Here is a 16,216-nt window from a genome sequence, read left to right as displayed (position 1 = left end):
GGAAGAATCTCAGAGAAGGAAGAATACGAGGAAAAAGAGATGGATACGAGGACACAGAAACTGCAGACTCTGAAATGAGCTTAGTAAGAGAAGATGTAGGAGAACAAACAATTCAGGATTACTCTAATCAGTCAGAGGATTCACTTCTCAGTGAGATAGAAAAAGCATTAAAGAAGACGTCTCAAAGTTCACCGAGTTGCGATTGGGAATTAATCATCAAAGAGCCAAACCCAGTTGACTTAGCAAATGCTCCTGATCTCAATATGCCAGAAAACTCAGAAATCAAATCTCTCCAGCCGACACCATCGGCTGAACCCAACTCACCAGGAAGACGAAGAAGAAAAATGGGTTCGACTCGCAAGAATCCCAGACAGCAGCTTAAAGCAGAAACAGAGGATGAAGACAAAGTGGACAGGGAGATAGATGAGAACTTAAAGACAGATATGCAAGAGAAGAAAGACTTTGAAAGAGTTGAGGTGTCTGTAGTGCATAATATCACTGAAAATAAAGAGTATCTTGATGTCTCTAGTGCACACACAAGTAGCAGTCAGCTAGAAGAAAGCACTAACCCAGTTAGCCAAGAAAAGACGTCTCCGTCAACTAAAAGGAAGTTTGGGTCCAGACGTGCTAATAAGGGCAAACAAGGCCTTGGTAGGCCGTCCCCTTCTGATTTTGGCAATGAATCAGAAGATGGAGATCATAAACCAAACAGCACTGAGGTTCAGGACAAGCTGCACAGTATTGACTTAACGGTAATGTCCTAATGTACTTCAGCCTTTAACGGAAATTGTACTTGCTTTAAAACACTAACAAACATCTGTATTGTTAAGGTTTGTGATCCATCCTGCACCTTACAGCCAGTGAGTCAACCAATTTCCCATCCAGTCTCTGAACAGAGGAACATGGAAGCCAAGTATGACAGAACCAAATAGAGTTCTTTATCTCTGTTATTAGAAAATAATTAACTTTTCAACTTTGTTTTGTTTTCCTGCTTCAGAAATGACGAAGCTGCTTCAAAAGGCACCGGTGCTGGTCTCGTTTCTTTGGAACAAACCATAAAACATGACAGAATCACTGGAGCTAAGCAGACAGTAAATTTAAAGAACAGAAGTGAGTAAAGTGCTAAAACAGGGGTGCCCAACCCTGTTCCTGGAGATCGACCTTCCTGCAGAGTTTATTTCCAACCCTAATCAAACACACCTGTCTGTAATTATCAAGTGCTCCTTCAGATCCTAATAAGCTGGTTCAGGTGTGTTTGGTCAGGGTTGGAGCTGAACCCTGCAGGAAAGTCTATCTCCAGGACCAGGGTTGAGCACCCCTGTGCTAAAAGATTGTCATGTAATTATTTTTTAAATTCTTTTAATTCATTCATTTAATTGTGTCCTCTTATCCAGTTTAATATCTCATCTAAACACAAACCCTGTCAAACAGTTTCAGATGCTGATGTAGTTCAGTTTAACATTGTCATGGTGGGAAACAGCTGTGTGGGTAAGACTTCCTTTATAAGACGTTTCCATGAAGGGCAGTTCACTGAGGATTACCGCTCTACTATTGGTGAGTCAGCAAGATTTTTGGAAAAAAAGTATCTTGTGCTCATCAAAAATACAGTTTATTACAATTTTAAATAACTGCTGTTTTGTATTTTAATGTAATTTATTCCTGTGATGTCATTACTCCAGTCTTCAGTGTCACATGATGTTTCAGAAATTTTTCTAATATGCTGATTTGACTCTTAATAAAACTTTTCTTATTATTATCAATGTTGTGCTATTAACAGTTGTGCTGCTTAATAGAAATAAACTGTTTCTAGGAAGAAAAATGATAAGGTTCCAAATATATAAATTTATGGGCCATTCTCAAGAATTAGTGTCAAGTCAGAGATCAGAACATCTTGATGTTTTGATTTTGTATGTATGCAAATTGTATTATATTCAAGGTACACAATTCTAGTAAATGTGCAGTTATTTCTCATATTGTATTTTCAGAAGTTTTGGAATATTTGTCCTCTCCCCAAATTTGTCACTACCGAAACACAGTAATATATAATTTAGTAAGAAGGGTTACATTGACCTTTTAAGATTTTTGCTTACATCTACCTTGTAAATATATATTTTTGCTATTTTATTAAAAAGTTTTCAGTGGTAAATCAATAACAATTACAATTTTAAAAATATTTCATGTGTGATTTATAAGATTTGTTGTATTTTGAATCCAATTTTTCTTTGCAAAAAGCAAAACGTTGATCATACTGATTTCAAAGTTAAGGATTCATTAGTTTGAATATACACTGAACAAAACACTATCATAACATCTTAGTTAATATTTCACTATATTTTGTTTTTGACAAAACATCCAATGTTTCGATCGTGACTGCACATTTTCGGTAATGACAGTAATGTTTTGGTAGCGACCACATGACATTACAGAATTTTAACTTGCATACTAAAACATAAGTACACAAGCACAAAAAATTTGCAAAACTATACTAAAATTTTGTTTATTCCCATCATTTTATTTTAAAAACTTGTGTATTTTGCACCCAGGTGTTGACACCTGTGTACAGACTGTTGCTCTGGCTGACAAAATTGTTAAACTACAAATTTGGGACACAGCAGGTCAAGAAAGGTAAGACCTCAGAACAAAATAATACTACATAAAAAAAAGTTGTTTGTTGGTGTGTAATTAAACCCAAAAAATCTTTTTAAGGTTTCACAGCATCACCACACAAGTGTTCCACAGGGCTGATGGGCTTCTGTTCATGTATGAAATCACATCTTCAAACAGTTTTGTTTCTGTTCGAGATTGGATCTCTCGAGCTCGGGTAGCTAATGTTTTCATTTTTTCATTTTCCTTATATTTTAGTTAAAATATATGGAAATATCCCCTTCCTTAAATTGTACTATGACAATGTTACACAGGAAAGGGCTCCTGATGATGCCATCATGATGTTGCTTGGAAACAAAAATGATTCTGTAGCGCGTCAAGTCCAGATTCAGGAAGGGGCGGATCTGGCCAGAGTAAGAGTTCATTGTGATCCTGAAAGTACTGTCTGATTGTTTTTCCTTAAGTTTCCTTAAGTTTTTACTAAAAGTTTGGTTGTATTTTTCCTTCATCAGGAGTATAACATGCATTTCATGGAGTGCAGTGCTGCAACCGGGGCAAATGTATCAGAATCCATGAGAACTCTTGCAGAGTAAGACTCAAAACTAACAAAACACATCAGACCTGTTATTACTTGTTTAGTATGTATGAGTTTTCAGTCCATGCATTAAGATGAATTTCTTCTTGCTGCTAGGTTGTTAGCACAGCAGCGCAAGTCTCAGAAGGAGAAACATGCATCATTGAGAAGAGAAGCACCACAGAAGAAATCTGGTTGCTGTTGAAAACAGACTCTCACACACACAGATGCACGACCATTCAAAAGTTGAGGGTATAAGATATTTTTTGTAGACATTATGTTAATCAGCAAGAATGCATTAAATTGATCAAAGGTGACAGTAAAGACTCATGATGTTAATATAAAAAAATCAGTAGTTTTTTTTACATATTCTATATATTAAAGAATCCTAAAAAGATTTAAAATTCATAAATTTTTTATAAAACATTTTTATAAACAGTCTTGTGAGCATAGCAGATTTTACGTTTTAAAAAACGAAAACTAAAAATCTTACCAACCCCAAACTTTTGAAGGTAGTGTACAAACACTTCGTTAAAAGCAAAGGCAAAAAATAAGCTGCTTATATATTGTTGCTTTTGAAGAATGTCATTTCTGTATTTTATAAATATGTACAAAGTACAATAATGGTTTCACACATAATAATATAATTATACATTTATTTAATGTCTGTTAAGTGCTTTAAGTCCAGCTGTAAGTGCTGAGTGGAGGTGAAAATGAATATAAACAAATAAATAAAAACCCTGTACCCTTACAATTCAGTTTATGAATGTCTGAAAAATCTCTGTAACTTAGTTTCATGAATTATTAGTTAGCACAGACTAAATCATTGAGGTACTAGTCAGCTTTCAAAACAAGACACTACTTTAAATAACTCAAAAAAGCTACATTTTGCCACAACTGGTACAAAATGTTAAGAAAAACAAAAGACACTTCATGTAATTTTTCTCATGAGAATGTTATAAAGCACAGATTATTTCACAGTTTCTGAGGTCTTTGTCAAAACATCTCTAATCACATCTCAAGCAGTAGTCAAAAGAGTTACTTGGTGTCTGAAATATAAGAAATAAATATTAATATGTACACACAACTTAGTGGCTTAGATCACGGACAAACAGAATGGCTATAATAATTAGACTGAGGAGAACAGCAAATACGATGAAGAAAATCTGAGCTGGCCATTGACTGTGCGGCACCCCTGTCACCGCTCTGGAAGGTTCAGAAGGAATCATGTTGGTCAGGTTCAGCATGTATCCCAAAGTCCAACCAATATCCGTGTCTGCAACCTGTAACCATCATACAATCTTATTTGAGTACAAATGCCCACATCACACTAATGAAGAAGTTAAAAAAAGGTCATATACAAGGAGATTCCCCGAAGTAAGAGGTTTCCTCATACGTATGGAGCAGAGGTCATCTATTATACTTGTTTATGTTAGGTTGAGCACATGACGTGCTGTCTGTTTATGAGTTACTTCCATTGGGCTCTTGAGCAATGCAAGTAACCTTATGAATCACTGAACCATATGAATTGCTAATAATTTAACCTGATGAAATCCTACCCGTTTCTCAAAAGAGATTTGATCCCAGGTGTTACTGAACTTGTATCCTTTCAGGAGAATAGTCATAATATAATGAGCAGACGCACAATAATCTTTCAGATATTTTGCCTTAATGGTTGGATTTTCAGCGGTAAGCTGCAGAAAAAAAAATAACAGTCATAAACACAACTTTAAGAATCAGTATTACAAAAGATGACACCGGCATTATCAAATTTACTTGTGATTTACTTGACCAGTTTTCTTCGCACCAAGCTTTTTATTGTATTTTTACTGTATATGTGGGATTACAATTAGTGTCTGTGTCACAGTGACTCACATCGGTCCAGGTTTTGTTGCAGTGAGTCTCAATAGTGGAAAGAACTCGAATCAGTGGAGCTTTTGGGGCAAGTCCAAGGAAATCAAAGGTGTAGAAGTATGCAGAAAAAGCCTGAGATGGACATACAATATAGCCATCTTAGTTATTTCAAAGCATGAGTTCAAGCAAAAAAAGTATAGTGGAGAAAAAAATTTATTTGAACATTACTTAAAATTCTGTGTGTGTCGATTTAGTAACCGCACTCATAGATTCAGTTGCGTGAAGGATTTGTCAAAGCGATAACTTGTTTTTGTTTTTTTTAATATTCATTAAAAGAATCATTCTTAATAAGAGTCTCACAAGAGACATTTTTTCAGGAATGAGACTTTACTGGTAATGTTTTTGATTTACCAAAAAGAACTGACTCTTAAGAGTCATCTGTTTTTGAATCAAATAAAATGTTCGCTTTGAAGCCCATGTTCTCTCTGCATGTAGTCCGCTAGGAGAAATATGTTTTTTGACATTATTTCGCGATAAGTATTTTAATTACATCATTAAGACAGCACTGTAAAAACAATAAAACAAAATTTGTTGAGTCAACTTAAAATAATTTGTTACCCTGCTGCCTTAAAATTAAGTTCAGCCAACTCAAATAAGTTTAGTCAAACTGAAATGTTAAGTTGTACTAAGTGAAAACTTAGATATTTGTGTTGACTAAACTAAAATTTGGTTTGTTAAACTTAAAAGCTGGGTTTGTTACCCGACTGCCTTAAAATTTTGTGTTGAATCAACTCAAATTTCTAAGTTGTCACTAGTACAACTTAACATTTCAAGTTGACTAAACTGTTTTGAGTTGAACTTAAAATTTGAAGGCAGCCAGGTAACAAATTATTTTAAGTTGATTCAACAAATTGTTTTTTACAGTGCAATTCACATTCGCAACTTAAGTAAGATGTGACCCTGGACCACAAAACCAGTCTTAAGTAGCATGGGTATATTTGTAGCAATAGCCAACAATACATTGTATTGGTTAAAATTATCGATTTTTCTTTTATGCTAAAAGTCATTAGGATATCATGTTCCATGAAGACATTTAATAAATTTCCCAATGTAAATATATCAAAACTTAATTTTTGAAATAGTAATTTGCATTGCTAAAAACTTCATTTGGACAAATTTAAAGGCGATTTTCTCAATATTTAGATTTTTACAACCCCAGATTACAGATTTTTTATCTTGGCCAAATATTGTCCAACGTAAACAAACCACAAATCAATGGAAAGCTTATTCATTGAGCTTTCAGATGATGTATAAATCTGAGTTTCAAAAAATTGACCCTTATGACTGGTTTTGTGGTCCAGGGTTACAAATATTTACCTAATAATTCAGTATTTTGGAGTGGCAAGAAAAGTTGCAATCTATCAAATATTGGTGCAATGTTTATGTATTTTCATATCCATATTAGGCTTATAAAATACATACAAAAAAAGTTTTGTTTTGTGTAACTATATATCTCCTAACAATAATTTTGTTTTCATTTCCTACTAGTAATAAATGAAGAAATTAGAAAGAAACACTTACGAAGAATTCGCCATTGACTGGGGGCTGATAGACACCGTTGAAGCCACAGTCTGGTGAATATGCACAGTCGGTGAGGTTAACAATGTTCTCCATTAGAGAAAGACAGAGGGATGAATTACTCGTTCCTGAGAAAAGGACTGTAGCCTTGGGGTTAAAATTGCTTGGTTTGACCACACAAGGGGAGTTGTAAAGGTCATTCAAAGTAAGATTAAGGCTATATCCAACATGGTAACATGGGTGACTGATAACAGATGATGATCCAGCAGTCTAGATGAAGCAAAGACACCATATCAGACATTCAGTTGTGTCCACTTTCTTTTCAAACCCATACATTAAAACCCTTGTGCTAAAACTATTATGGCAAAACCTACATAGGGATAATCAACTGAATTATGCAAGTGAACCTTTAAAAAAACCAACCTTGTGAAGGTAAACCTGAAGTTGCCTCAAAGCCTGGTCCTGGCCGTAGCACAAGTAGCTGTGTGTGTACAACTCATACTTGTACCCGTACAGCTGGAGATTAAAAGATGAATCTGGGTTTTTCACTGGTTCTTTTGGGGTGAATGCGATCTGTGTCGATGAGCCACCGAGATCTAGAGCTCCGAGGATCTTTCCTGTATTAGGGTGGATCCACTGGCCCTCAAATGTGTGCTGCCAAAAAAAAGAGAAAGAAGAAGTGATTAAGAGTGATTAAGTAGCTTTTCTACTGTTGATTGACTTACTTAACTGAGTCTATGTTGTCAAAACAACAAAAAGCAAGACTGAATATAGTATTAAGCTTCCACTGTACCTATGTTCAGTGACCTTTAGGATCTGAGATGATTTCAGTTTAAAGGGGACATTGGATGCCCATTTTCCACAAGTGGGTATGATTCCTTAGGGTCTTAATGAAATGTCTGCAACATTTTTTATCATTGTAGGGTGGTTGTTTTCCACACACTGCTAAGACACATTTATATGCAAACAGCATGTAAAAGTGAATTTAGCATCCGATGTCCCCTTTAAAATGATTGCATTGTTGGTTTTATTTATTCATTAAATATAAATATTTACCTTGATAAATTTCTCCAAGAGATAGTTGATGGTGATCCAGCCATAAGCCCCCTCCTCCATGCCAGAAAGTATTCTAGCCCCTCGAAAATCAAATGGATAACTTTGGATTGTTTTGGTGACCTCTGCAAGAATGCTGTCTGCTGAACTTTTGTTCTCTACGCTGTGAAACCAATGTAAAGATTAATGTAATTCAGTTTACTAATAATTTCTTCAAATATGGCCAAATATTTTACCATTTACAGTTGAGGTTAAAATCTGCAAAATGTTAATTATTTTACCAAAATAAGAAGGACCATGCAAAATGCATGATATTTAGGCTAAAGAAGAAAAATGTACACATTCATTCTGTTCAAAAGTTTACACCCCTGGCTCTTAACACATAGATTTTCCTTCCTTCTTTCTGTAATAGTTATATATAAGTGCCTCAGTTGTTCTTAGTGCGAAAAGATGGGTCTCAAAATCATACAGTCATTGTTCGAAAGGGTTCAAATACACAAAAATCCTGAAAAAACAAAAGAATTGTGTGGCCTGAAGGATTTTCAACTCTTTTAAACTCTCACTATAAAAAAAACAAAACAAAAAAAAACATCTGTATCATTCAGGTAACAACACAGTATTAAGAATCAAGCATATGTAAACTTTTAAACGGGATCATTTTTATAAATTCAACTATTATTTTCTCCTGTGGACTATATGTAAACGTCTTTATGTAAAGCATCTTATTCAGGTCAGTACTAAATACAAAATAACATGCATTTTGAATAATCCCTCTTATTTTGGTAAAATATTTAACATTTTGCAGATTCTGCAAGGTGTATGTAAACTTTTGACACATCAGGAAATTATTAATAAGTACAGTCACCTAAGAAGCCGCATGCCAGCAGTGGCACCAAGGTACACAGGTGTAGTTTTCTGCTTTCCTTCAGGTATTGCTGCCTTGGCAACATCCAAGCATTTCTTAAGACTTTCTCCAGCTGCCGGAGGGTTATTTACATAGCTGGATATGCCATCACCTAAAAAATGTTTTGACAGTTAAAACTTGAGTACACATTTATATATATGTATAGTCTTCTTATTGGGCACAAGGGACTGGGATCCAGGCCATAATAAATTTGTTTTAGACCATGTGAATTTTTGTGATGGCTGTGTTGAAATCTCTTTGAATACAGTAATATTAAATAAAAAAATTTGATTCTGCTTAATTAGACATAACCTAATTTAACTGGTGTTATAATGTTAGGGAACAAGGAAGTTTTCAGCACTGTACTCACCATCCACATCACAGCTCTGTTTTTGAGAGACTATTCCAGTGTTGTTTTCTTTGTTCCCCAGCCACTGGTACAGGAAGAGGGCGGTGTGAGTGGAGCCGGCATCAAACACAATGCCATACTGAGGAAGTCAGAAAGATAAATAAATCTTAGATAGATGAATAAATTTGGACTTGATTACTTGATTATTGGGGTGTGCTTACTTTCCTGAGAGAAACACACACATCCTGAGAGAAAACATCTGATAGTTACTATCACATTCATGTTGTACCACAGGATTAATGAACATAATTTGTGTTGAGGAATTGTGTGAAATTTATATAGTTGTTTGGTATACTTGTGGTCTTAAATTATATATTTTTAATGTTGTTAGATGTTTTTACCATGGATTATTTTGTGAGAGTGTAAATGATGTGTGAAATACATAAGAGGGGTTATGCACAACAAATTTTATATTCTGTAAAACAGGTTTCAGTGTTTCAAGTTCAGGTCTTTTGTATGTGCTTTGTTAAATATGGAGCTGTTTTGATATACACTACCAGTCAAAAGTTTTGGACAGTAAGTTGTTTCATGTTTTTTAAAGAAGTCTCTTCTGCTCACCAAGCTTGCATTAATTTGATCCAAAGTACAGCAAAAACAATAGGAAGTTAAAGAACAGCATTTATCTAAAATTGAAAACTTTTGTAACATTATGAATCTCTCCATCATCATTTTTGATCAATTTAATTTCTATCATTGCTTTCCAAAAAATAAAATAAGTAAATAAATAAATAAAAAACTCCAAGCTTTTGAATGGTGTAGTTTATAATGTTACAAAGGTTTTTAAAAAATGTATTTAATGGTTTTAAATATTGATAATGACAAAGGATCAGAGGGAACCCTTATTCATTGTTTTTGGAATTGTATGAAGATCCAACAATTCTGGATGGGCGTCCTAAAGGAACCTGAGAATATATTCCGCTGTCCGTTACAACTCGGACCAAAAGCATGTTTACTAGGCATTTCCTAAGTCAGGAATTTTCCTTCAAATTCCAAGGGATTCACCTTCTCCAAATTCTCTTGTACTGTGCTCGCAAATGCATACTTTTATGTTGGATAACAGATCAAACACCGTCAATTATTCAGTGGATAAACACAGCTAAAAATCTAATTCCCTATGAAGCCTTTTCTACCGCATTAAAGGACAAACCTTTCAATTTCTATAAGGTATGGGACCCTTTTCTCATTTATCTGGGGGTAAAAGAAACATGATTTTTAACTTTGGGAATCCAGAATTTAGCGTGGTTGAAAGGCTACCTTATTGTATTGTTTTTTTTTTTTATGGCTATACTGATTTCTGTTTTTATATTGATATATTTACTCATTTATTTGTCTTTTTTTTATTATTATTATAATTTTTATGTTTATATTCATATTATTTGTTTATTTTTCTTGTTAAATGTACAGATTATGATGTTTTGGTTTTGTAAAAACCCTGTATATATCAAAACCTACATTAAAAAAATATATATTGATAATGACAATAAAAAAAATCTTGAACAGCAAATCAGAATATTAGAATGATTTCTGAAGGATTATGTGACTGGAGTAATGCTACTGAAAACTCAACTTTGATCACAGGAATAAATTACATTCAAAAATATATTCAAACAGAAAGCAGTTCTATTAAATAGTAAAATAAAATAGTAAAATTTGATTAGATGTCAGCGGTGCTCAGGATCTGAAAATCATTCGCCGTCTTATCAGTCATCTCTCCTTACTCTATTTATGTGGTAAGTGAAATTTTATGTACTGCAATATAACGGGCTACCGCCAGCAAGCGGCTAACCATGTTCCTTTGCCGAACACGTTATTCGTTTTCCGTGCCTTTCCGAATACGCATTCACTATTTGGGCACATCCCTAAATATCCCTCCACACTTTCTTCTGTTCTCACGTAATAAAAACTTAATTTTGCATTGGACATCATGAACTGGCTGTTTATTGGTACTTTTAAAGCGTCAGATACCTAACCTAATTAACACAACAGGAGCTCAATCAAGCTAATCAACGCCATAGATTCAAATACAGCTGACTGACCTCTATCCTTTTGACGGTTTATCAGCATCCCTCCACCACCCCATCTCCTCACTCCGAGTTCTCACTATACCTAGGCAGTGTTGCCAACTTCTTTCAATGGAAAGTAGCTACACCCCGCCAAAAAGTCGCCAAATGTCGCTAGATGACGTCGTACGCTAATTAGCATATCCATGACGTCAGTGTGTCGTACTGGTTTGCCTCTCTGGGCTCACGTACTGCATTTTAATACAGCCAAATTCTCAATAAAACTGTTTTCATAGACATATTTCATAATTATATTGATACATGTTACTGTTTCTGTCGTCAGACAACGGGATGAATATAAAATATTGACTGAAACGCGGACCATTAAGACTACATTACCAGCTCTCCAAGACGAAGATATTAGTCTACACTAAAATCCTGAAGCATAATCACGACAAGCAACAGAATATCTTTTTTAACTGAAACCGCTGCTCTTCTGCCGCTCGCTGAACAGAGCAGACGCAGTTAGAGAGAGAGAGAGAGAGAGAGAGAGAGAGAGAGAGAGAGAGAGAGAGAGAGAGAGAGGTGTGCGCGCGCAGGGAAAGCACGACCTCGCGCTCGTGCGGCGGTACCTGAGAGCCTCAGAAACTAAACAAGGTTCGTCCAAGAAGTCGCTAGATTTGTCGCTAGGCGCTTTTTTGGAAAAAAGTCTCTAAAGAGGTCTGAATCTAAATTTTTAACACTGCACCTAGGGAGGAGCTCGGAGCCCTTCCCCGGACAGCACGCCAAATATGCATTACTATACTCCGGCTAATTATATGTAAGCGTGAACTCGTGAAACAGCTACCTTACTAATCGTTAATAAGAAGCAAATTTATTGAGGCAATACTCATAGTTACTACTTTGTTAATAATGAGAATTGAGTGTTACCGAATTTATTCACAATGTAAATTTCAACAAATACTAATACACTAACATTTTAACTTGAAATTTGTATTGTTAGCTGTGAACTATAGGCCTACATTTAATCACATTATAATTTTTGAAGTATGTTTTAGAAGGTTTTTAGCCCTCACTTTCCTGTCTTTGCCCTCTAAGAAAGCAGTCATGAAATTTAAAAAAAATCCTTTAGAGTTTAAACTGTGACCTTTGAAAAGTAAAAAATAAAGTTTTGAAAAATGTTTTAAAGACAGCTAATTTCTAGGAATGACTAAAGTCACATCTACAACTGCCAATATATATTTATTGTAATATCTGATTAAGCAAATATTGACACCTGTTCAGATGATCTACTTTTAAAAAACAACAGGCACTGCAAGCAGACAAAAAAAAAATATCACCTAGGGTTTACTTTTAAAACTCAGACAGACTTACTTCTTATAGAACCGCATTAATTTATTAAAAAGCTATTCAAAACCATATCATATAACTGATGTGTAATTTTTGCACCTGTGTTGAGTATGGCATTTCCAAAGTCTGATGATTAGCAAGAGAGAGAATCAAAGCGATGATGGTTGTACAAGCTACGGCTGCCAATGCAGTACCCAGCAATAAAGCTTTCATCTGAATTCCCATGTCTGCGATCTGTCCAGAAACAAAACAAATAAGCATTACAGGTTCAATGTTGATCCTACACTATGTAAAGTTGATTTTATGCATGCCAAAGTTAAATAGTCAAATCCTGGTTTAGACCCAGTAATTTGTCATAGCTTTGTTTACACTTCACATCATGCTCAGTCAAGTCTACAATTCTACAAGTTCAAGAGAATCAGTTATTAATTAAGATCTGCGATTAATCTCTGGTGTTTTAAAGCTAATTGGTAGAGACACATAAAAGTAACAGATCGGAGAGAAAGCAAGTGTCTTACCTTGTTCCCTCTCCTTTACCTTCCAGATAAACTTTCTTAATGTGGACTCCGTGGCTGTATATTAAAGACAGGTAAGTGCACCGTTGATACCTCCACGCCTTTACTCCAGCCGGGACCTCTGGGAACTGAAGTTATACTCCCACTCCCCCTGTATATCTTCAGCTCATTACACACACTTCCTCTTTCACACACAGTTAGGTACTACACTACACACACTCACAAACACACACCCTGGTTTACAACCTCAAAGCTTTATTGGACCAAATATCCTCTCTCATTTTTATATATCAGTATCGTAAGTTAACTAATTTACATGAAGTTTTCTTAAAGAATTTGGTATGTCCTCCAGTATGTTCTTTCATTTGTGGGAACTGATAAAATTCCTTATCTGAATAAAACCCAAAACATACACTAACCTCATTCACCAATAACAACTGTTACTTAATAACTAATCTCTCTTTGACTCTGTTGTGTTAAAGTCCTTGGGTTAAGAGCGTAGTTAGAGCACAACACCAATTTTTCACAGATGGGTTTTACTGAAAGGCACATTTTTTCCATTTTTAGAAGAATGTTGTACCTGGATGAAACCTCTTTCACAGTGTTATGAAATTTGGTTAAACTACGCTGATTGTTAGTCTTAGAATAAATGTGTTTAAAATTGAAAATTCAAAGTATTTACTAGAAATAACGAGAGTTGAGTAAATTCAAGTGAAGCAAAATGACTCAGCATACACTGCAATCATGAAAACCAGTATCTCTATCGTTATCTCTTAGAAATGTAATATAATCAAACCTCATCTTTTCCACTTAGTCATTAACTACTTGTGAACTGGCAAACCAAAGATTTTTCTGTGAAACCCCGGAAAAATAAAAATGTTATTTGAAAAAAAGATTATGTTTTGATGATACTTTGAAACTTGGCCCACAAGTCGAAACATTCTTCAAAATATCCTTAAATTGCAAATACTCTGTGTACTTTTAATAGTCCTTTAAATGTCCACCAATACATTGCAACCAGCAACACCAGTAAATTCTAAATTAAATGTTAAAATATATTGATCCATTTTTTTTCTCGAAATCAGTTCTTTCTTTCTTAATAAACAAACAAACAAATAAATAAATGATTCAAAACTCAGTAGTAGTTGGTTGGTGAATGGATGTTTCCTTTACTGGCCCTCAATAAACTTGTAATTACTTCCTATTGACAGTAAATAAGATAAAATTGTAGTTACAGCTGAAGTCAAAAGTTTACATACACCTTGCAGAATCTGCAAAATGGTAATTATTTTACCAAAATAAGAGAGATCATACAAAATGTATGATATTTTTTAATAAGTACAGACCTGAATATGATATTTCACCATTTACATATAATCCACACTAGAAAATAGTAGGTGAATTAAAAAAAAATGACCTTGTTTAAAAGTTTACATACGCTTGATTCTTAATACTGTGTTGTTACCTGAATGATCCACTGCTGTCTTTTTTTTATAGTGATAGTTCTTCATGAGTCCCTTGTTTGTCCTGAACAATTAAACTGCCCGCTGTTCTTCAGAAAAATCCTTCAGGTCCAACAAATTCTTTGGTTTTTCAGCATTTTTGTGTATTTGAACCTTTTCCAACAATGACTGTATGATTTTGAGATCCATCTTTTGACGACTGAGGGACTCATATGCAACTATTACAGAAGATTTAAACGCTCACTGATGCTTCAGAAGGAAACACAATGCATTAAGAGCTGGGGGTGAAAACTTTTGGAATTTAAAGACCAGGGTAAATTTCACTTATTTTGTCTTCTGGGAAACATGTAATCTTCTGTAGCTTCTGAAAGGCAGTACTAAATGAAAAAAAATATGTAATATTTAGTCTAATTAAGAAAAATGCACACATCTTCATTCTGTTCAAAAGTTTACACCCTGGCTCTTAATGCATCATTTTTCCTTCTGGAGCATCAGTGAACATTTGAACCTTCTATAATAGTTGCATGTGAGTCCCTCAGTTGTCTTCAGTGTGAAAAGATGGATCTCAGGATCATACAGTCATTGCTGGAAAGGGTTTGAATACACATGTAAACGCCTTTTATGCATATTCAGGTCAGTACTAAATAAAAAAAAAAATCCATTTTGTATAATCCCTCTTATTTTGTTAAAATAATTAACACTTTGACTTCAACTGTATGTTTAAGTAGGGTTAAGGGATTAAGAGATTTAGAATATGGTCATGAATAAGGCATTACTATGCGCATGTAGTACTAATAAACAGCCAATATGCTAGTAATATGCATTCTAATAAGTAACTAGTTTATACTGAATAGTGTTGCATAATCTAAAGTGTTACTTGGATAACACATCACTATCATAAACAAACTCTTACTTTGCATTTCTATGGAAATGGCTGATTAGATTCGGAACTTGTGACAAACACTCCCGTTTGTCCTTTTAGCTTAATCACCTCAGCATCCTGATTGAGGGATTTGCAGCTAACCATGTATTTCCACACAAAGAAAACTAATTGCTCACGGTCACGCTCAATTTTAAATTAGCGTGAAAAAAGACGCAGTTCGGTCAGGACGTATCGTAAATCACCGCTTAAATCAGGTATGAATACCTTCTGGTGTCATAAGCTGTTGTTCTCAAGCACGCAATCACACCTGTTGCTCACTCCCTAATGTGTTCAGATGTTCATGTTTTGAACATTCAAGCCTGCAAACAATAGAGATAAGTAATAGCAGTAAATGGCAGGTGCATAAATGTCTGTTCGATAATCCTGTGAGGACCGTGACATTGTCAACAGGTTTAAGACTCATTGCTTGAGCCACATGAGTTTCGGTTCATTTTGAGCAGCAAAATCATCTGCACAACAAGTTGGGCAGATGCCTGGTGACTTCTTGATGACCTGTTATTGACCTGTATTTTCTTAATTAGTCACATTTAGCAATGTTACTAATTTGACATGTGAATTCCTCCACCCTTATAATATATATTATGTAGTGATTCTAAGCAAATAAAGGGCATTATTAGATTAAATGTCATTATACTCTGTCATATCCTTGTGGTTTTGCTTGGTGACAGCTTTGTTACGTAACTTAAATGCACTGAAATGTATATGCCAAAAAAATGGAAGGAAAACAATTACAAACCTATTTTAAAGCTCTAGAATTCATGTCAAACTGTAAAAAGGATCTTTGAAGCAGGTTCTTTTGATGCCTTATGCTCCTGTCTGATGAAATATTAAGAAAAGGTTGAACAATAAGGGTGTATTTGTACAAAGTATGACATCATCAATGTACAGTATATTTACATTCAGTTCAAACTATTCAATGCAGTACTATTTGTACAGCACATTTCATAATAAGGGTTAGGATGAGGAAGA

General features: G+C 34.7%; 1 protein-coding gene across 1 annotated transcript; it reads right to left on the bottom strand.

Moving 5' to 3' along the window:
* Positions 1-3,822: 3,822 nt before the first annotated feature.
* Positions 3,823-13,164, bottom strand: entpd8 (ectonucleoside triphosphate diphosphohydrolase 8). Its single transcript, XM_051111843.1, has 10 exons — positions 12,845-13,164; positions 12,426-12,560; positions 8,938-9,055; positions 8,529-8,679; positions 7,667-7,826; positions 7,034-7,264; positions 6,614-6,880; positions 5,054-5,164; positions 4,738-4,872; positions 3,823-4,461 (listed from the first exon to the last, which is right to left on the bottom strand). Exons 2-10 carry the CDS (start codon positions 12,549-12,551, stop codon positions 4,267-4,269), a joined length of 1,494 nt encoding a protein of 497 aa, XP_050967800.1. The 5' UTR covers positions 12,552-12,560; positions 12,845-13,164; the 3' UTR covers positions 3,823-4,266.
* Between the last annotated feature and the right edge of the window lie 3,052 nt (positions 13,165-16,216).

The sequence above is a fragment of the Labeo rohita genome, chromosome 6 (assembly GCF_022985175.1).
Source record: "Labeo rohita strain BAU-BD-2019 chromosome 6, IGBB_LRoh.1.0, whole genome shotgun sequence".
NCBI lineage: Eukaryota > Metazoa > Chordata > Actinopteri > Cypriniformes > Cyprinidae > Labeo > Labeo rohita.
This window is presented reverse-complemented; position numbering and strand designations above follow the sequence as displayed.